Source organism: Macaca mulatta, chromosome 6, assembly GCF_049350105.2.
Source record: "Macaca mulatta isolate MMU2019108-1 chromosome 6, T2T-MMU8v2.0, whole genome shotgun sequence".
Taxonomy (NCBI): Eukaryota; Metazoa; Chordata; class Mammalia; order Primates; family Cercopithecidae; genus Macaca; species Macaca mulatta.
This window is the reverse complement of record NC_133411.1, coordinates 72,763,669-72,786,489: the sequence shown is the minus strand read 5'-3', so window position 1 is coordinate 72,786,489 and position 22,821 is coordinate 72,763,669. Positions and strand designations below refer to the sequence as shown.

The 22,821-nt window shown below is 35.2% G+C and overlaps 1 protein-coding gene across 4 annotated transcripts in view; it reads left to right on the top strand.

Annotated features, from left to right (window-relative positions):
* The window catches only part of SREK1IP1 (SREK1 interacting protein 1), a 46,306-nt gene extending 27,879 nt beyond the window's left edge, over positions 1-18,427 (top strand). For 3 of the 4 annotated variants that reach the window (XM_028849083.2, XM_015140028.3, XM_078003813.1), the window contains 2 exons: positions 12,767-12,839; positions 16,401-16,845. In XM_028849083.2, coding sequence (XP_028704916.1) covers positions 12,767-12,839; positions 16,401-16,587 — 260 coding nt within the window. In that variant the 3' untranslated portion in view covers positions 16,588-16,845. 4 annotated transcript variants of the gene reach the window in all.
* Positions 18,428-22,821: the final 4,394 nt, after the last annotated feature.

Sequence of the window (22,821 nt, the reverse complement as noted above, 5' to 3'; positions counted from 1 at the left end):
AAAATGACAGATGTAGAAAAAAATTTAAAGACATAAACTCACAAGGGCAAAGAAAATGAGTTAGGAGGGAATAGCAGTAAAATTTTGGAAACTGAAAAGCAGATGGGTGATAACTGATTACTCTCTTGAAAAAGCCAAATTCTTTAGCAGTGTGGAAAGCTGTGAAGTAACCCGATATATATTCTAAAATCCCCTAAAGACATGATAAATAATATCCTTGGGTGCCTCTGGCTGAATATAAGGCTAAAAACAGGAGGATTGGTTTCAAGTCTGCAGGAGTTAAACCCTCAGTCCCCTTCCCCTGTGAAGTCAGATGACTTCATCACCCCAGCAGACTACTGGAGGTTTATTTTCTAGACAGGGTAAAACATAAGTTCTTTAGACTGGGACACACTAACATAGCTGAAAACAGGGAGGAAGTTAAAGGCTAAGAACTTTCCAGCCCTCTTCACCTATTTGGTTCCCAGACATATATCACAATTAGTCTAGGAAATACTTCACTCAAATGAGTCCCAGAAAGAAAATGTCTAAGAACTGAATGACATTAGTTTTACAATTGAAAAGGTTCCACAAGTACCAAATACAGAGCTAAAAATAGACCCACACAAAGGCACACCATTATAAAACTTCATATCACAGGGAACAAGGAAAATATAATCCAGGCTTCCAGGATCAGGGATTAAACAAGTCATCAGTCAAAGATCAGGAGTCAGAATAACTTTTCACTTCTTTGAAGCAGTCCTGAAAGCTAATAGATGTGGGGAATGCCTTCACATTTTGGAAGGGAAGTTATATCCAAGTCAGAATAATATTCTCAACCAAATTATTAGCCAAGTGTGAAAACAGAATAAAGTTGTTTTCAGATATCTTCATTTTAGGTTGATTTTTATATATGGCATGAGGTGAGGGTACAGTTTTATTCTTTTGTGTGTGCATATACACTTGACCCAAGACCATTTGCTACAGACATCATTTTCCCATTGTGTGTTCTTAACACCCCTCTTGGTCAGTTCATCATATATGCATGCGCTTATTCCTGGACTTCCTCTTCTGTTCCATTCGTCTGTGTGTCTGTCTTTATGTCAGTACAATACTATTTTAATTACTATAGCTGTGTAATATATTTTGAAATCAAGGAGTGTGATGCTTACAGCTTTGTTCTTCTTAAGATTGCTTTGGCTATATGGGGTCTTTTGTGGTTCCGTATACAGTTTTGGATTATGTTTTATATTTCTGTCAAAAGAGCCATTGGGATTTTGGTAGGAATTCCATTGAATCCATAGATTGCTTTAGATAATGCAGGCATTTTAACAATATTTTTTCAGTCCATGAACACAGATATTGTCAAATACTCTTTCTGCATCTACTGAAATATTCATTTGATTTTTAGCCTTCCTTTTCTTAATGTGGTGTTTCACATTTCTTGATTTGCATATATTGAGCCATCCTTGTATCCCATAGATGAATCCCAACTGATCATAGTGGATGGTCCTTTTAATGTGCCGCTGAGTTTGGTTTGCTAGAATTTTGCTGAAGATTGTTGCATATATGTTCATCAGCTGTATTGGTCTGTAATTTTATTTTCTTAAGGTACCTGTGTCTGGCTTTGGTATCAGGGTGATGCCAGCCTTGTAAAATAAGTCTGGAAGTGATCTCTTCTCGCCAGTTCTTTAGAAGTGCTTTAGAGGAATTGGCTTAATTGCTCTTTAAATGTTTGGTAGGCTTCACCAGCAAAGCCATCTAGTCCTGGGCTTTTCTCTGTTGGGAGGATTACTGACCCAGTCTCCTTACTTGTTACTGGTCTGTTCCTATTTTTGATTTCTTCATGATTCACTCCTGATACATTTTATGTTTCAAGGAATGTATTCTTGTAAGTTATCCAATTTGTTGGCATATAAATGTTCCTTGTATTCTCTTATATAGTTATATATTTATATAACACCCCTTTATATTTCTGTGACATCACTTATACTCTTTTTTCAGTTCTAATTTTGACCCTCTGTTTTTTTTTTCAGTTAGTCTAAAGATATGTCAATTTTATCTTTTTATTAAAAAACTCTTAGTTTCTTTGAGCTTTTCTGTTGTTTTTCAAGTCTCTATTTCATTTATTGTTTTTTTTGTTGTTGTTGTTCTAGTTTCTTAAAGGTATAATGTTTGGTTGTGTTTTTTCGAGATCCTTCTTTTTTTTTTTTTTTTTTGACAGTATGAACCACCTCACTTGGCCCTCTTCTTTCTTAATAAAGTCGTTTATCATATAAATTTCCCTTTTAGTACTGCTTTTGCTGAATCCCATAAATTGTGGTGTGTTGTAATTTCATTTATCTCAAGATTGTTTTTTAATTTCTCTTTTGATTTCTTCTTTGACCCAATGATTGGTCAGGTGTGTGTGGTTTAATTTCTACATTTTTGTGAATTTTCCAGTTTTTCTTTCATTACTGATTTACATTTTCATACCATTGTGGTCAGAAAAGATACTCAATATGATTCCAGTCTTCTTAAATTTGTGAAGACTTATTTTGTCGCCTAACATGCTCTGTTCTGGAGAATGTTCTATGTGCTTGAAAAGAATGTATTCTGCTGGTGTTGGATAGCATATTCTGTATATTTTGTTTTCATTAGAACCAGTTTCTCTATAAAACCTAGAAAGTAAACTCCTTATCCATCATTGCTAAGTGGAAGAGGAAATTATTCCCATAGCTACTGTTTTATTTCCTTAGTTCCTCATAACTTTTTTGGGACATGTTTGCAGTAGTTAGTCTGAAATTATCATAACTCCAAAAAAAAAAAAAAAAAAGAGAGCGACAGCTATTAAAAGGATAGCTAAAGTGACAATTTTAATGTCAGACCAAATAGATTTCAAAGCAAAGAATACTGGCAATAAAGAGGTTTTTTCCTAATTATAAAAGGGTCATTTGGTCAAGAAAACATAAAAATTCTAAGTGTGGGCCTGGCATGGTGGCTCACGCCTGTAATCCCAGCACTTTGGGAGGCTGAGGTAGGCGGATCACCTGAGGTCAAGAGTTCGAGACCAGCCTGGTCAACATGGCGAAACCCCGTCTCTACTAAAAATACAAAAAATTAGCCGGGCATGGTGGCATGTGCCTGTAATCCCAGCTACTTAGGAGGCTCAGGCAGGAGAATCACTTGAGCCGGGGAGGCAGAGGTTGCAGTGAGCCGAGGTCGTGCCACTGCATTCCAGTCTGAGCAACAGAGTGAGATTCCATCTCAAAAAAAAAAAAAAAAAAAAAAAAAATATATATATATATATATATATTCTAACTGTTTATGCACCTAATAACAAATATCTGAAACAAATCCTGGTATAACCGTAAATAAAAATTCTTATAGATAGACAAATTTGCAATTATAGCCATAGATCTCAACACCTTTCTCATTGACTAATGGCACAAGTAGACAGTAAATCTGTGAGGACATGGAAGACTTGAGTAACACTATCGACCAACTTGACCCATTTAACATTTATGCAACACCTCACCCAACAACAGCAAAATATACTTTTTTGTTGTTGTTTTTGTTTGTTTTGTTTTGTTTTTAAGTGCACCTATCAAGATAGACCTGATACTGGGCCATAGCAGAAAGCTACTTAGAAAATTCCCAAGTGTTTATAATTTAACATAATTGCAAATAGTCTATTGGGTCAACAAAAAAAAAAAAAGAGCAAAAGAGAATTAGAAGGTAATTTTAACTGAACGAAAATAAAAACACATTTGTGGTATGCCTCCAAAGAAGTACTTAGAGACAAGCTTATACCTGTATTAGAAAAAAAGAAAAAATGTCTCAAATCTATGACTTCAACTTCCACCTTAACAAACGAGAAAAAAGAACAAATTAAACCCACAGTAAGCAGAAGAAAGGAAATAATGAAGATCAGAGGTAAATAAATGAAATGGAAAACAAAACTACAGAAAATCAACAAAACCAAAAACTGGTTATTTGAGAAGGTCCATAAACTGAAAAATCACTATCCAAACTAATGAGATTTTAAAAAGAGAAAAGGCATATATAACTGATAACCAGAAATGAGAGAATTGATAACACTACAGATCATATGGATATAAAAGGGAGAAGAGAATATTTTAAAGAACTTTATGCCAATAAATTGGATAACTTAGATAAAATGGACAAATTACTTGAAAGATACAAACCAGCAAAAGTTTGAAGAAGAAATCTAAAATATGAAGAGTACCCCTGCATCTCTTAAGTTAAATGTTTAGTTTAAAAACTTCAGGCCGGGCGCGGTGGCTCACGCCTGTAATCCCAGCACTTTGGGAGGCTGAGACGGGTGCATCACGAGGTCAGGAAATCGAGACCATCCTGGCTAACACGGTGAAACCCCGTCTCTACTAAAAAAATACAAAAAACTAGCCGGGCAAAGTGGCGGGCGCCTGTAGTCCGGAGCTACTCGGGAGGCTGAGGCAGGAGAATGGCATAAACCCGGGAGGCGGAGCTTGCAGTGAGCCAAGATCCGACCACTGCACCCCAGCCTAGGCGACAGAGCGAGACTCCGTCTCAAAAATAAATAAATAAAAATAAAAACTTCAACAAACTTCATGCCCAGTGGCTTCTCTTACAAGAAAAAACATTTAAAGGAGAAATAATAGAATTTGTACACAAAATCTTTTTAAAAATTGAAGGGAGGAGAGTATTTCTCCACTCAATTTATGAGACCAGCATTACCCTGATAACAAAACCAGATTAAGATATTACAAGAAAAGAAAGTTAGAGACTTATTAATACAGATGCAAAAATTCTTAAGAGAATTTTAGCAAATTGAATCTAGCAGTATATAAAAAGTATATCATGACTAAGTTGGTTTTATTTCAGGAATACATTTGTTTTATATTCAGAAGTCAGTGTAATTCATGATATTTAAGAGACTAAAAACAACCTATATTATTGTCACAATATTTTAAGAAAAATTATTCAGCAAGTCCATCATATACTTCTGATAAAAAATTCTGAGCCAATTAGAAATAGAAGAGAACTTCATTAACTTCATACAAAATCTATAAAAAACCAAAATGTTACATCATACTTAATCATAAAAGACTGAAGTCTTTCCATAACATAAAAAACAAGGCAAATATGTCCACTCATACCACTTCTACTCAACATTCTGCTGGAGATTCTAGCCACTGCAATATGGTATGAAAAATAAATCAAAAGTATCCAGATTTCAGGAAAGAGTTTAAAACTGTCTTTTTTTGCAGATGAATGATCATCTATGTAGAAGTATCTACTAAATCTATCAAAAAAGCTTCTAGAATTAATAACTGAGTTTAGCAAAGTTGCAAGACACAAGATCAGTTAGCAGAAATCAGTTATATTTTTGTACACTGGCAGTGAACAATCAGAAGTTAAAATTTTACAGGTATCTTTTACAATAGCATAAAAAATGAAATACTAAGAATGTGAATCTGACAAAAGATATGCAAGACTGAAATATATTTTACAAAATATTATTGAGGGAAGTTAAAGAAAGAAATAAAGATATGCTATATTCATTGAGTGGAAGTTTCAATTTTAAAATAAATGTCACTTCTCCCCAGGCAGATCTATAAATTCAAAGCAATCACAATCAAAATTCCAGCAGGCCATTTGAGAAACTGACAAGCCAAGCAAGACCTTATCTCTAAAAATAAAAATAAAAAAAATTGACAAGCCGATTGGAAATGTAAAGAACCTAGAAAAGCCAAAACACTTTCAAAAGGATTAGTAAAATTGAAAAACTAACACAACCTAATTTCAAGATTTTTTGTAAAGCCACAGGCAATCATGAAAGTGTAGTATCGATGTAAAGATAGATCAGTGGAACAGAATAGACCCATACATATGTGATAATTGATTTTTTAATCGAAATTTTTATTTTGAGAATATTGTAGATTAACATGTAACTGTAAGAAATCACACAGAGACCCCTTTTGTCCCTTCCCTGGTTTCCCTCAATGGTAACGTCTTCGAAAACTCAGTTTCAACGCAGGATAATGTCTTTAATGCAGTCTACACAGAACATTTCCATCACCACCACGACCATTCATACTGTCTTTTGATAGCTATATCCACTTCTCTCTTGCCCTCACCACCTTCCTAAGCCCTTTAAACCAAAACTTTGCTCTCTGTTTTTATAATATTGTCATTTCAATAATGTTTTGTAAATAGAATCTTACAGCATATAATCCTTTCTGATGGGCTTTTTTCACTAATTATAATTCTCTACAGACTGACTGAGGTTGTTGCATGTATCAATAGTTTGTTATTTTTTATTTCTGAATAGTAGTGTGTGTTATGGATATACTATAGTTTGTTTAAGTATTTATCCACTGGATTGTCAGTTTGGGGTTATTATTAATAAAACTGCTATAAACAGGATTTGGGTGAACATAACTCTTTATTTCTATGAGACATATGCCCCAGAGTAAAATTGCTGGGTTGTTATGGTAGTTGTATGTTTTGTTTCCTAATAAACTGTCAAACTCTACAGTGGCTGCACCATTTTACATCCCTACGAGAAACATATGAGTGACCAGCATTTGGCTTTGTCACCAGCATTTTTGTGCTTAGCATTCTAACACATGTGTAGTTATAGCCCATTGTGGTTTTATTTACATTTTCCTAATGCCTAATAATGTTATGCATCTTTTCATTACTGTTGAATGTTGAGTTCTGAACATATATAGATATATCTGTGTGTGTGTATATATATATGTGGGTACATGTGTGTATTTTGTATGTTCTTTATACATGTTGATATTCTTTATACCATTCTAGACACTAGTACTTTCTCAGATACCTGTTTTGAAAGCATTTACTCCTAGTGTGGCATTTGTCTTTTTTATCCTCTAACCAGGTCTTTCACAAAGCAGTAGTTTTTAATTTTGATGAAGTCTAGTTTATCAATTTTTCCTTTTAGAGACTATACTTTTGGTGTCAAATATAAGAACTCTTTGCCTATGCATAGATCTGAAAAATGCTCATATATTTTTTTCTAAAAGTTTTGTGGTTTTAATTTTACATTTAAGTCCATGATAAATTTTGAGTTGATTTTTATGTAAGCAGTGAGGCTTGATTTTGCCTATGGTTGTTCAGTTGTTCCAACACTATTTCTTAAAAAGGCTGTCTTTCCTGCATTAAATTGCTTTGCTTTTTTTTCCTCCCGCCAAAAAAAATCGGTTGGTTCTATTTGTGTGTGCTTGTTTCTGGATTCTCTGTGCTGTTTTGTTGATCGATGTGTCTTTGCCTCTGCTAATACCACATAAGCTTTATTAATATAGCTAAAAATTAGTCTTGAATGAGGATACTAATTCTTCCCACTTTATTCTTCATCAGAATTGTTCAAGCTATTTTAGTTCCTTTTCATGTCCATAAAAATTTTAAACTCATGTCTATATTTACAGAAAGCTTTGCTAGGATTTTGAATAGGAATTGCATTAAATGTGTATATCAGTTTGGGGAGAATGGACGTCATTACTTCGTTGAGTCTTCTGATCCATGAACATGATGTGTCTCTTTGTTTATTTAAAACTTCTTGGATTTCTTTAATCAGCACTGTGTAGTTTTCAGCATATAAGGCCTATACACTTTTTATATACCTTTTTTGGAAAATTATAAATGATACTGTATCTTTAATTTTGTTCTCTGCATGTTCGTTGCTAATAAAAATGAATTGATTTTTGTTTATTTTTTCTTCTTGCTGAACTCACTAATTCTAGATTTTTTTAGACTCCTTGGGAATATCAGTGTAAATTGTCATGTCATTTGCAAATAGGAACCTGAGCTGATAGAGTGTTTTGTCATTTCCAAGTATTTCATGTAATTGAAATAGGTGAGCTTCAAAAATCATATTATTCATTCTGCTTAAATAGTATAGAATCTCTCCCAGCATTTCATCACTTGCATTGTTTTAGTACTTCTGTCATAATGGAGAGAAGTTTTTCAGAACAAATGGCATTGATCAGTTTTCTAAAAAGCTGTTGGCGTAACTGACAAAATCCTGGATACTAGAAATAGAGATAAGTAACCTATAGTACTTATTTGTACAATTTCTGAGTCTCCAGATGTACATTGTCATTGGATGTGATTTTTTTAAAAATGCCTTATTTCCCCCATCCTGTTTTTCTTCACTTTGCCTTTAATTATTTTTTCCAACTTAGTATGCCAACCATTGACACCTTAGCTGATAGCACTCAGGAAAGAGGTGGCCAGCGCCACCTCCAGAAAGGAAGAGACATAACTGAGAGCTGGAAGACATTAAAAATAGTTCTTGGAATTTCAAGACTGCTTTCCTCCGTAATACATTTTATCTTTGGTCTGGCCATTTTTTTTTTCCTTTTCTTAATTACATTTTTAGTTCTCTAAACTACATACTTCCCACTGATTGTCTTTAATAACTCACATTTTTTATATCTTCAGGACATCATCAACGTATTGTCTTAGCAAAATGCCCTTTTGAGACTCCTGTCATTTGGCTTTCCTGCTTCTTCCCATTTTTATTGTCTTCATATATCTACTGTAGGCTATTCCGCACAATTATTTGAAGACTCCTTTCTTTTTTTTTTTTTTTTTTTTTTTTTTTGAGACAAGGTCCCATTCTGTTGTCTAGGCTGGAGTGTAGTAACGCAATTGTGGCTTCGTGAATCACTGCAGCCTCAAACTCCTGGGCCCAAGCAATCCTCCGCCTCAGCCTCCAGTGTAGCTGAGACTACAGGCATATGCCACCATGCCTGCTAATTTTTTTTTCTTTTATAAAGACATGGTGTCACTATGTTGACCAGGCTGGTTTCTAACTCTGGGTCTCACGCGATCCTCCACCCTCAAACTCTCAATTGTCTTATTTTTTCATCTCAAGTCCTCTCATTGTTCTTAGAGACTTTCTTAGATGACCTGTGAATGACCTGCCAACACCCTAGCTCATCTTCTGGACCTTATCATTGAAAATGATCTTTTCTGTCTCTTCACCTCAGCCACACATTTCCATGATTGCACCCTGGACCTTGTTCTCAGCCTCCAAAATTAATGTCATACACTCTACGCTTTTTACCCCAAGTTCTTATCTTTCCAGTTTATTTAATGTAAAGACCCTCAGGCTATTGACCCACCACTTTCATTCAGTTAGTCTTCCCCTTATCTAGCTTAGATTCCATCATACATTATCATAATTATTCTTTTGCAAATATCAGTAACTGCCTTACTCATTTCTTTATCTTTTACCCTTATCTAGCAAGACCCCAAATATGGATGAACCTCTCTTTGCCTTCTCCATGCTGATCCCCTTACAGCAGTGCAAAGGTAAAGAGGCAGACTCGTGTTTTTATAAATTCATGATCCCTAATCTCAGCTTGCATTTATTTTTGCAAGTTCACTCCCCATACTTATTTTGTACCTTTCCCCCAGTCTTCAGACTTCCCACTTCTCCCTTCCGCCTTCGGCTAATGACTCCCTCTTTCATTGACAAAATAGAAGACACCAGATGAGAGCATCTTAGCTTCCAATTACTTAATCCACAAATTAGCATATATATCCATCTTTCTTTTCTTTCCTTCAGTTAAAATGGAAGGACTGTCCCTCCTTTCAAAGGCATGTCCTACCATAATTGCTATGAATCTTTTTCTTCAAGAATTTAATTTCTTCAGTTATCCCCTCTCTACATCATCATTTCAATCAGCATCAATTTTTTTCTTGTTTTTCCCCCCTTCTTCCCTAGATCCTTTGCATCCCTCTAGCTAACATCCCATTTCTCTGCCGCTTTCTAGCTAAACTTCTCAGAAAAGTTATCTATTCTTACTTTCTCTACCTTTTTATTTCCATTTGTTTTTCAGTCCACTTGTCAAGGACTTTAATTACTTTTTGCCAAATCTATTTGACATTTTTCTATCCACATTCTACTTGGCCTTTAGGTACTATCTGATAGGTGGCCCCTCTCTTCTTTAACGTTCCTACTTCTTGGTTCTGGTATTCTTCCAACCCTGTGGCCCTTCTTTGTCAATCTTTTTGATAGCTCTTCTTCTTGCTCTTCTCAGCCCATAAATGTTGGAGTTCCTCAAGATGCAGATGATCTTCCTGGGCTTTACTCCCTGTATTTTTTTCTCATCATTCTCTAACTAAATAATTTTATTTATTCCCCATAGTTTTAAATACTATCTGTAAGCTGATCAGTGTGTGTGTCCAGACTAATCTCTAAACTTCAGAATCACATACCAAACTGCCTACTTCAGTTACCTACTTGGATGTCAAACAAGTCTTTTAGATCTCATATGTCTACAATTGAAGTCTCCACTCCCCACCCACAATTGTCCTCCAGTCTCCTACCCACTTCCCACCAATCCACATTTTAATCAGTGGCACTGCTAAAATCCTGGTGGTCATCCTTGATTCCTTTCGTTCCATCGTCCTTCTCACACACATACCACCACCTCCACTGCCTTTATTCAGGGCACCACTATCTCTGGCCTGCATTACTCCAGTTACTTTATTATTCCCCTGCCTCTTCCCTTTAGCCCTTTCCAATTCATTTAACATGTTAAGACTGCCGATCACACAGTCCATCTCACTTAGAATGTAAAATCCTTACTGCTGCCTTCATGGTCTTGAATAAGCAAGTTCCTGCTTACCTCTCTGGCCTCTCATTTCAAGGTACTCTACATGTATTTATGATTTATTGTTCATCTGTTCTCATTCATGTTCATTCTTATTCATAGTTGCCCCTCCCCTTCTATCTGCAACAACCTCTTGTTAGTTTCTAGAATGCACCAAACTCTTTTTGTCTTGGAGCTTTGGCACCGATTTCCTCTTCCTGACATGCACTATCCTTGCTCTTCACTTAGAATGCTATCTTTGCCTGTTCATTTTCTTTCTCACCACTTAACTATAAGTTACCTGTGGGCAAGGATCATGCACAGCAAAGACCCAGTACATAGCACAGTGCCTGACACATAAGCATTTAGTAAATATTTGTTGAATAAAGTGTGGTCAATAAAAATCTCCTAGGATTTTATGAGACAAACTGATCTCTATTCTCTACCTTGCCAAATAACCCCAAGTCTTCCTGGCTACTAAAAGGAGATCCTAACAGCAAAACTTTAATTCTCTTATTTATACATTTTTTCTGAAACCTATAAAGTCTCTACCTTGAACGTACATTGCTTTTATAATTAGAAAATATATAGATTTGGAATATATACATATATATACACAGATATTTTAAAATGTTTACAGCCAGGCGTGGTAGCTCAAGCCTGTAATCCCAGCACTTTGGGAGGCCAAGGCAGGTGGATCATGAGGTCAGGAGATCAAGACCATCCTGGCTAATATGGTGAAAACCCTGTCTCTACTAAAAATACATAAAATTAGCTGGGCCTGGTGGTGGTTGCCTGTAGTCCCAGCTACTCAGGAGGCTGAGGCAGGAGAATGGCATGAACCCGGGAGTTGGAACTTGCAGTGAGCTGAGGTCATGCCACTGCACTCCAGCCTGGGTGACAGAGCCAGATTCTGTCTCAAAAAAAAAAAAAAAAAAAGAATAGCTCCAAACTCTTAGTTTTTTATAGTCTTTTTTCTTTAGAGAGCTCTTTTGGGAAATAATCTTTCTTGTAGAAAAGCTATTTCTTGAATTTTACTTTAATACTCTTTTATTAAAGTAAAATTGAATGTATTGCTGTTTTTTGTTTTTGTTTTGTTTTGTTTTGTTTTTTTGAGACTAAGTCTCACCCTGTTGCCCAAGTTGGACTGCAGTGGCTTAATCTCGGCTGACTGCAACCTCTGCCTCCCGGGTTCAAGCAATTCTCCTGCCTTAGCCTCCTGAGTAGCTGGGATTATAGGCTCCTGCCACCACACCTGGCTAATTTTTTATATTTTTAGTAGAAGTGGGGTTCATCATGTTGTCCAGCCTAGTCTTGAACTTCTGACCTCGTGATCCGCCCACCTCGCCTCCCAAAGTGCTGGGATTACAGGCGTGAGCCACTGCGCCCGGCCTGTTCTTTCTTTAAATAAACGTAAACAAGCTCTGTCACCCAGAAATACTTCTTATATGTAAAAGATTTCTATTGCTTATTGTTTCTAACAATGAAAGTAGAAATTGATAAATTATGGCTCATGGGAACACTATTCTGTGTTTAATAATGATATTGATATATGTTTAATGACAAAGGTAAATATCTGCTATGTTAAGTGAAAAAAATAAGCTGCAAAATATATGTGACAGTACGTTTTTCAAAGGCAAAAAAATACTTGGAACTTACGTGCAACTATGTGTGTATGAGTAAATGTGTGTGTATGAGTAAATGTGTGTGTATGAGTAAATGTGTGTGTGTTTGGTTTTGTAAAAAGAATGCCTAGAAGAATAGACACCGAATAGTGTATTTAAAAAACAAGTTAGAGAATAATATGTATTGCATGATCCTAATTTTGTTGCAGAAGAAAATTTTAAAACTGTGCACTGTTGTACTGTTCTGCTTTTTGAGGCCCAAATGGTGCCCATCAAACCACTGGCATTGACGTCCTATGGGAATTAGAGGTGGGGTACTTGCATTTTTTTGCTTGATGGACTTAGTATTTGAAATGTTTATAAAAAGCATTTAATACTTTTATGAGTTTTTTAATGGATAAAGATAATTAAGAAAGGGGAAAATTATTACAAAAGAAGTACAATATCCTAACCAGTGAAATTCACCAACAGCTAAAATTTTAACGTATTTACATGCCATATTAATATATAGACTCATGATGACTGGATTTTTTTCTTCTCACCTCCCAGGAATAAATGAAGAAGAGGAAAAGAAAAAAGAAAAAAGCAAAGAAAAAATCAAATTGAAAAAAAAAAGGAAAAGGTATTTTTTAACAGCATTTTAAAAAACAAAGCAGGCCTATGAGTCTAGGATGGATTATAAAATTTTATTTTTTACATATAATACAGTTAATTTAATATTTTTTCTTCAACAACTAAGCTTTTCATTGAGCTTAAGTTTAAACTCTTTATATTTTGTCTTCATATACATGAAGTTGACAAAAATATTTGTATTCTTGTAATATTACCATGGCTAATAAATTAACTTATTAATAGAATTTAATAGAACTTGTCATGCTGTCCAGGTGCGATGGCTCATGCCTATAATCCCAGCACTTTGAGAGGTAAAGGCAGGAGAATGGCTTGAGCCCAGGAGTTTGAGACAGGCTTGGGCAACATAGTGAGACCTCATCTCTGCAAAAGGAAAAAAAAATATCCAAGTGTGGTGGCATGTACCTGTGTTCCCAGCTACATGGAAGGCCGAGGTGGAAGGATTGCTTGAGCCCAGGAGATGTGATCACACCGCTAAACTCCAGCCTGGGCAACACAGCAAGACCCTGTCTGCCGCCCGCACCCCACGACAAAAAAAAAATATATTTTTTATGTGTATTATATATATATATAATATATATATATAAAATCATATATATGCATGTATGCACCTACATACACACACATTTGTATTTATATTTACATATATTTAGCATGACAAGTTCATATATATATATATATATGTATGTATGTATATGAATGATGGCTGATGAGGGTTGTGAAAGACCTGAAGGAATCACTGGCATCATAACTTCCTTCCAGTCTTCAGCCACCTGTGCATTTTTACTATTAACTCTTTTAAAAACTAACTGGTTAAAGAAATTATTGAAAGTAGTAAGTGGCCATTTCTCTTGTTAATCAGTGCAGTTTCATTCATACTAGCATAAATTTGCACATACAGGCATTTTTTAAAAGCAATTAACCATAATTCTAGTTTAGACCCAGTTCTCATACAGAATAGGTTCTAGAAACCAGGGGCTGCCACTTCGTAGTTTTTATAGAGCATTTAATACATGTATTTGAATATTTCAGGTGTCTTATAAATTGGAAAAGTAGCTCACTTTCAAGTGTTAGGAGTTAACTAATAATCTTTAATATAAAAACAAATAGGAATGTAGAGCTCAGAGTTTTCTGTTCATGTATTATTAACTCATGTGTTGCAGCACAGCAAGATGGATTGCTTATAGGAAATGAGATTATCTAATAGTCTTCCAAATTCTAATACAAATAGTTCCCAATTTTTGTGGTTCGATATGATCTTTCAACTTTATGATAGTGCAGTAGAAATGTACTTCAGGTACCCATAGAGCCATTCTATTTTTCACTTTCAGGACAGTATTCAATAAATTACATGAGATATTCAACGCTTTATTATAAAAATAGGCTTTGTGTTAGATGATTTTGCCCAACTAGAGGCTAATGTAAGTGTTCTGAGAATGTTTAAGGGCGGCCAGGTTAAGCTATGATGTTCAGTAGGGTAGGTGTATTTTGTGTATTTTCAGCTGCAGATAGATTTATCAGGGCGTAACCCCGTCGTAAGTTGAGGTACATCTGTATATTTCTTTTCTTTTTCTTTTTTTTTTTGAAACGGAGTCTTGCTCTGTCGCCCAGGCTGGAGTCCAGTGGTGCGATCTCAGCTCACTGCAAGCTCCGCCTCCCGGGTTCATGCCGTTCTTCTGCCTCAGCCTCCCAAATAGCTGGGACCACCGGCACCCGCCACCATGCTCGGCTAATTTTTTTGTATTTTTAGTAGAGACAAGGTTTCACCGTGTTAGCCAGGATGGTCTCAATCTCCTGACCTTGTGATCCACCTGCCTTGGCCTCCCAAATATTTCTTTTATAGTAACAGATTATTTATTTGGGCCTGTTTACCTTGAGCATCACAAACCTGAAATTAAACTAACTTTTCTGTGCACATTTAGCAGAGATAGTGCCACCTGAACGTGTTGCTATGCCACAGCCTAAAATTTTATCTTAAAATTGAGACTTCAGGCTAGGCACGGTGGCTCACTCCTGTAATCCCAGCACTTTGGGAGGCCAAGGCGGGTCGATCACCTGAGGTCTGGAGTTTGAGACCAGCCTGGCCAACACAGTGAAACCCCATCTCTACTAAAAATACAAAAATAAAAAAAAATAGCTAGGCATGGTGGTGTTGGTGCCTGTAATCCCAGCTACTTGGGAGGCTGAGCCAGAAGGATAGCTTGAACTCGGGGGCGTGGAGGCTGCAGTGAGCTGAGATCACGCTATTACACTCCAGCCTGTGCAACAAGAGTGAAACTCTGTCTCAAAAAAAAAAAAAAAAAAAAAAAACTTTGGGACCAAAAAGCTAAAGAAAAAAGTGCAGGCAGGGAAGAAGCTTTAGTCAGAATCCAGAGGTCAAGTCAAGCAGGGTCTTTAAAACAGGAAAGTAGACAAGATTCGAGAATAACAGAACTGAAGAGGCAAGGGAGCAGGAGAATACGTGAGAAAATAAGCTTTAACAGATGGTCGGAAGTCTGAGTAAGCAGACAAACTAGGAGGAGAAAGGAACACAACATTACAAAAATAAGGGAAAACTCGGAGTCACTAAAGGAGGAAGGCAGTCAAGGAATTCACACACTATACAGACACAAGATAGCCTTGGACCCCTGTAGTCTCCTGAATTTACATTGGCACCTCCTTTATGTCCGTCTCAGGTTTTCTTAGTTTGAGTTTTAACTCCTAATATTTAGATCACTAAACTAACTCTTCAGGTACCTTTTTTTACATTTTAAATTCACTCAGTTTCTGTCTTGTCACTCATATTTTGAGTTTGAGTATAGGTAGAATGTTGCACATCTCTTTACGTAAGATCTTGAAAGACAGTGTTTTCTGTTCTTTTTCTTTTCCTTTTTTTTTAATATTAGAGGAAGGAATCCAACCAATTTTTCCAATTTAGTATTAAAGCAATATTTTTCAAACGCATAATGATAACCCATCCTTTTTCATTTATATCTAGCATAAAAGCATCCTTTGTAACTAATGAAAATTATTTTGTAATGCAAGTATTCATTACTCTCCATCTAGACGGACCCAGTACTTGAAAAATCAGCAGAATTTTATTTTGCTAACTTTCAGCTTTAATTCATTCCTATGAACGCAAAATTATAGCCCTTTAAAATAGAGAATTGCAACTTTTGAGGCAGTTTTAAGAAAATATGCTAAGTTATTATATACACAAGTGAATATAATAAGGCTTGGTGAATGCCCCTTTGTTTGCATTTTAGGATTTTGAATGGTATAACTGCATGAAAAACCAAAAGTCACAGAAAAATAATTTCATCCTTACTGAATTTAAAACTCATTACTAAAATTGAGTGGAATAGAGATACTAGTTTTGTTAATTTCTGTGACCAAGCAGCACAAATTCTAAATTCAGCGTTTTAAGGGAATGCAAATATATGAAGCACATTTTAAGTTTATGTTTATACTCACTACCTTACTTCAAGAAGAATTTAAGGCAGTTCAAATCCCGCTTAAATTTATCTATCAGTCATAAATGCAATTCTCAGTCAGTGTGTATTATTATCCATAGGTCTTACTCATCCAGTTCCACTGAAGAGGACACTTCAAAACAAAAGAAACAAAAATATCAGAAGAAAGAAAAGAAAAAAGAAAAAAAGAGCAAATCAAAAAAAGGGAAACATCACAAAAAGGAAAAAAAGAAGAGAAAAAAGGAAAAGCAGTCTTCTACACCTAATTCTGAATTCTCCAGAAAGTAACTGAGACTTTGGCTTAAGCCATTAAATTTAAAAATTTGTTTTTAAAAAGTGTTTGCCCTTCCTTGGAATTTGCTATATATTGTGCTTTGCAATAAATCACAGCCTTTTCCCCATAGACATTTTTCGTATGTGGGACCATTATCCCTCTGGCAATATATTTTTAATGTGCTATGACTGCAAAGTAATAAATCAGTCTTGTTACTTGATCACCATGCCCCAAGTATAGCTATTTGTGTATACTAAACACATCGTTTTTGGTATTTGTGTCTCTGTGTGTTTGGCTAGTGTTATTACTTCATTAGTTGATTGTAAAATGGCTTTACCGCAGTCAACACGGGTCATCTACGTAGCAGCTAATGAGTATTGCTGATTCAGGTGTCCACCTTCCAATCATGAAGCTAGGTAAGGGGTAATGTTTTGCTCTTGACACAGAAAAATTTAATAGCTTTATATACTAAAATAGAATATCTTTTAAAGATAGTGAAATTCTTCTTTTTTTTCTAAATCTCTAGGGATTTTTTTTCAATGTCATAGAAGGTGCAGCTGCTTAATGGTCTTGACTAGGACTTTTTAAATGAATGGTGTCTGCAGGAAGATGATCATGAAAATATCTCTAACGAAGTTTCACTGTTCTACGAAATGCAGAATTTCTAGTACCTGCCTCCTTTGTTTTTGTAATAATTGAAATATTTCTTTCTTATATAAAGAGATTAGTTCAGCCTGTTAGTAAGTCTGCAGAGATGATGCTGAGTTGGTCAGGATTTTTAGGATAGACTCCTGGGTTGTTTTACAAATGTGCCATGTTGGCATGTCTTACAGTGATACCTCAAACACAGAAATTTTTATTTGGGAAGATAGCTAAATCTTTATTAGAACTGATTTTTATTGTATTCAGTATGTAAATTTTGTGAAGCTTGTTTCTATGAGTAATGTGGAAAATTTTATAAATGTGAGCATATATATTTATTTTGTCAGACATAATTTGTAGTTTTAAAGCAAATTTCACACTGAACTTATGTTTTCATAAATGAGCAGTTTGGGGTGTTTCTCTCTTTTCCTTTTGTGGCAACCTCAAGAGCAGTGTCAAAAAAAGAATTAAGAATTTTATTCTGTACTTTTTAAAATTTAAGAGCCAGGGAGTTGCATCATGAAAGCCTTTATATAATAATGGAAATTTTATATGGGTAAGCATTTTCAAATACATATTAGTAGATATGTTTTTTAAATTTCTATTTTCACATTGATCAGTGTTACTTTGCTTAATACTTAGGTATCCCTTATGCCCAATAAAGTAAATGCTTATGTTGTAGAAGCATCAAACATCAACCAACATCATGGCATAGCACCAAAGATTGCAAATACCTCACTATGGTGCACGTAGAAATTTTCAAATTGATCACCTACAGATATGGCTGCAGGTGAATTCGTGATAATGAAATCAGCTAAGTATACTTAACCTCACAGGCTAGAAAGGTTTACTGATTCTTCTTTCACCCAGCACCCAATGTGGGTACCCTCAGTAAGACTCAGGGAGCCTTATAACTCCTCTTAACATATGCTTACCCATGCTTAAATTCTAGGGAAGCTGTATCCACAGCCCTCTTGTATAATAGCATTGCAGCCATGACAGCTCTCACGCTTTCAGCCTTTCCATAACCTAATTTAGTCGTTTGGGCCTCTCGAAATGCTTTTGTTTAAATAGATCAGTCAGTGACTAGGAGAAAAATACAGAGCCAACAGGTTTTTAGGGTTTTGTTTTGCCTTTGCTGCTAATTTTTTGAAAATACAGTTCTTCAATTATCAAGATTTTAAAAATCGGTTTTTAATATAAAGCTTTTTTAAAAACGAGGCTGACCCAAGTTCTGTGGTGTTTCTCCACTCCCACTGCTTGACTTGACTAGCCTTGAAAAAATAATAGTAAAATGAAATATTAAAAAATGATTAGAAGATGCTGCAAAGGCAATGACCTCATTCCATTGAGTAAGATAGTTAAAAATGATAGTAATTGTAGTGAAATAGTTAATTGAGTTATTTGTAAGTTTTATTACTGTTAATTGTAGAGATTATAAATTAGGTCATTAGGTTTCTGAATGGTGACACAATAATGATTGAGAAGAGCAAAAGTCAATCCTCATTAACTAATGTAATATGCAAATTAAAATATTTTAATGATCAGTAATTTTCCCCCCAGAAATTATCTTGGTATTCCTAAGTAAATTTCCTATAATTTTAGCATAGTTTATGAAATACCTCATTTGAATAAAAATTTATTTTTACTGAAGTAATTTTCTTCTAAAATGATATTATTGAGATTGGATATAAATCTCATGAATACATTTTAGAAGAAAATGAATGAAATTCCCTCCCAGGCAGTATGTACCAGAAGGAAAACTGAATTAGCAGTAAAACAGTCTGTTCATTCTAACTACCTGTATGATCTTGAACAAAGTCACTTAGTTTCCCTGGGCCTTGATGTCTTTCATCTATAAAATGTTGTACCAGATTATCTCTGAAATCACTTCTAGTTTTAATATATATAATTATCAATATTTTAAAATTCAAGCAATATTCATTTTAAAAATTATTATAAACAGCTAGCATTCTATAATAGTAAAGGTTGAATTTATTAATATAACAGTTAAACACGTTCAGCTTCTTCAAGCAGACAATTGATACTTGGTTCATATTCTTACAACCTAATGCATGTCATTTTCACCAGAAGCAGACGGAATTTATATTTAGGTTTGCATCTGGAACTAGATTATCTGGCACTTTATGGCCATTATTTTTGGATTGATGGACCTTCTCCCCACACAATTTCCCCTTTTTTTTTTGCATATCATATGTTGGCTGGTATTTCTCAGAGGTGTCCCTCTTTCTTCATACTTAATATACATCTCCATTTACATCTTTGGTTCTCTGAGGTCAAAACAACAATAAATGAGAAGTAAAACAACTATATGTGTTTGTATTTACAACTCTATCTAAAAGTATATAACCCTAGTTTGCCTTCAGAGTAAACTAGGCTGAAGAGTTGTTAATAATGTTGATTAAAATGCCATTGAATCCTTTCTTCAACAAATATTTATTGAGTACCTAACATGGCAAATGCTGTGCTAAGTACTGGGGATACAGAGATAAGTAAGACACATTTGCCTCCCTGAAGGACTTCACAGTGTAGTTGGTAGAAGAAACACTAGAGCATATTCCGTTATATAATTAGTGCAGTAATTGACATGAGTTTATAGAAACTCAGAGTGGTACCTAACCTAGTCTAGAGAAATTAGAAGAGGCTACCTAGAGAAAGTAGTGACTGAATTGCACTTTGATTAAGGATAAGAATGAAGGTTATGGCAGTTATTGACAGATTGGGTGCTGTGAAGAAACACCAGATGTACAACAAGCTGTGTTAGGTGTTTGTCAAGAATTACAAGCAATCTGGTGTTGCTGGTGTATCATAGGCGAGGCAGGAAGTGGTAAGAATTGAGACTACCATTTTAAGTTCTTAGGAACAAGAAGAAGGGGTCGTGTGTTCCATGTTTGGGAGCTTGAACTATAATCTGTAAGCAATGAGACATCATTAAAGAGTTTTAAGGGGAGCCAGGCGCAGTGGTTCACACCTGTAATCCCAGCCCTTTGGGAGGCTGAGGTGGGCAGATCAACTGAGGTCAGGAGTTCAAGACTAGCCTGGCCAACTTGGCGAAACCCTGTCTCTACTAAAAATACAAAAATTAACCGGACGTGGTGACAGGCGCATGTACTCCCAGCTACTCTGGAATCTGAGGCAGGAGAATTGCTCAAACCCAGCAGGCGGAAGTTGCAGTAAGCCGAGATCACACCACTGTACTTCAGCCTGGGTGACAGAGTGAGACTCTGTCTCAAAAAAAAAAAGAAAAAAGAAAAACAATAAAAGATTTTAAGGAAGGAAATTACTTTTATTGGGGTTTGGTTTTATCAGTTTCATAATCCGATTAATCCCACCATTTTTAAAAGATGAAATTGCTTTCATTAGAAGGCTATGTAAAATATAATTTGATTATTTTAGGGTCTATTATTAGACTCACATTTCTTTCTATGGTCTCATTATTATTTCCAAAAATTACACAGTAACCTAAATCATCTAAAAACACATAAAGCTGCTGTATTCCTTATTAGACCCATCCCCAGAGTTATATGTACATGTACATACTTTGAGATGTGTTTTGTTCTTAATTGTATTGGCTTAAATTCTATCGCTATTTTAGTATTTGTTAGGTCCAAATCATTTAGAATATTTTTCAGTGTACAAAATGTGCTGTAATTTAATAAGACCCCTTGCTTTTGAAATTTGGCTTAACCTGTGAAGCACAACTGCTTCAGAGTTACAGAGAGACATACCAATTGGTCCACTGGATGAGCCCTGTGGTTCTACCTCAGGTAACCTAGTTTTAAGCTAGCTCAGCAGGGAGTGCTTTAAGGACTCCAGCTGATCCTAGTGCTGAGACCAAAACTTCCTGGACATTGGGCGCCCAAGAACAGTAGGTTTCTTATGCCAGTGTGAAAATAATCCCAGTTGCGAAGACCAGAGTCTTCTGACCTCAATATCGCCTCCTAACTCCTCTAAAAATAGGTATAGCGGCAGAGAATTGGGGTGCCTCTCCTACAGCACAACCCATGATGCATCCAGTCATGCCTGGCCCCACTATGCCTTTGGCACAAGTTAGGAGGAGTTGGGGCAGTGAGCATTTTGCTAGCTCTGTCTCTTTCCTGCTTCTTGTGCCATTTATAGTTCTTGCCCTTGAGCAACGAAAGTAGAATAGTACTAGTGCCTTAACTAAATTTTTCTCAACCTAGATTTTCACCTGAGACAATATGGTAATATCACTAAATTACTGTATATCAAGATAGCAAATTTTCTGGGATACTTTAAAATCAAAGTTATATCAAAGATCAAGAAGCACCCATAAAAGCTTTATGAACTTTCACAAAATAAGTGAAAATTCTTTGCTTTTATGGCCATGTAAAATGTCATTTTTATAATGGAAGTGTCTTAATTTTCAAACTTAACATATACTTTAAGCAATTTTAATATTTAAACATTGGCAAAATTGTCTTTTTGAATGTGAAGTTCAACTCTGGCAGTAGGATGTTGCAATAGTGATCTGGAACTATGGGGCCAATATAGCCACATGGGGTTATTTAAATTAATCAAATAAATGAAAAATTTTATTTTTTCTGTTGCATTAGCCACATTTTAAGTGCTCAGTAGCCACATGTGACTGGTGGCTACCATTATTAGTGCAGATATAGGAAGAACATTTCCATCATCTCAGAAACTTCTCTCTAGACAGTTCTGGTCTAGGAGATAACAATAGTTCTTGGTAGAAATTTTGACAGGCTAATGACAAAATGTTTGTAACCCTAAGCTTTGCATGCCCAAGAAAAATAAGGCATTCTTTTTTATGTATCAGACCAGAGAAGCTGTATTCAGCACATTTTGAAATGCTAGTTTTTGGCTATGGCCATACCAGTCTAAATGTGCCAGATCTCATCTGAAATGCTAGTTTTCTGACTACAAAAACTTCACAGGACATAGAAGATAAGCTCAGTAGAGCCACTTAAAATAATTCCCTTTTTTTTTCTGATGAATTCTATTACAAAACCAGGTCTGTGTTATAATAGAAAACACACGTATGAATTAAAATCTTTAAAAATTATAATTTGCAGAAATTAGTTTTATTTCTAGATTTCTAGGTGGTATTAATGTGATAGCATTAGGTGGAACCAGAGAACTCATTTGTTTTGTATATTTCATTATACAGATTATTTAGGAAATCTATCAGCAAAAGTTTTTTTGTTATGCTTATCTCTTGAAACAAAATATTTATTGTACAGATTATACATTGTGATTTTTTTGTTACTGAATATATTGTTTGCGCCCAGAAAAATCTAAAAAGACATAGGTTGACTTCTAAGAGACTTAAGAACAAGTCACCTCTAGTTTATAAGACAGTTCCCCCTGATATTTACCTATCTAGTACCATCTCATAAAAATAACTGCCTGTTATTATCAAAAAGTTGAGAAATGGTGGTAATGTGACATAAACTTCTCATTGTTCTTCACTGAGATAGAATTTCTTATCTTGTTATTGATAAATTCTTTAATTTCTCCTGAATAATTAGCATAATCTCATGTGATACAGAAACATCTTAATTAGCAAATAAAAGTAAATTTATACAAAGGAAAACCAATAA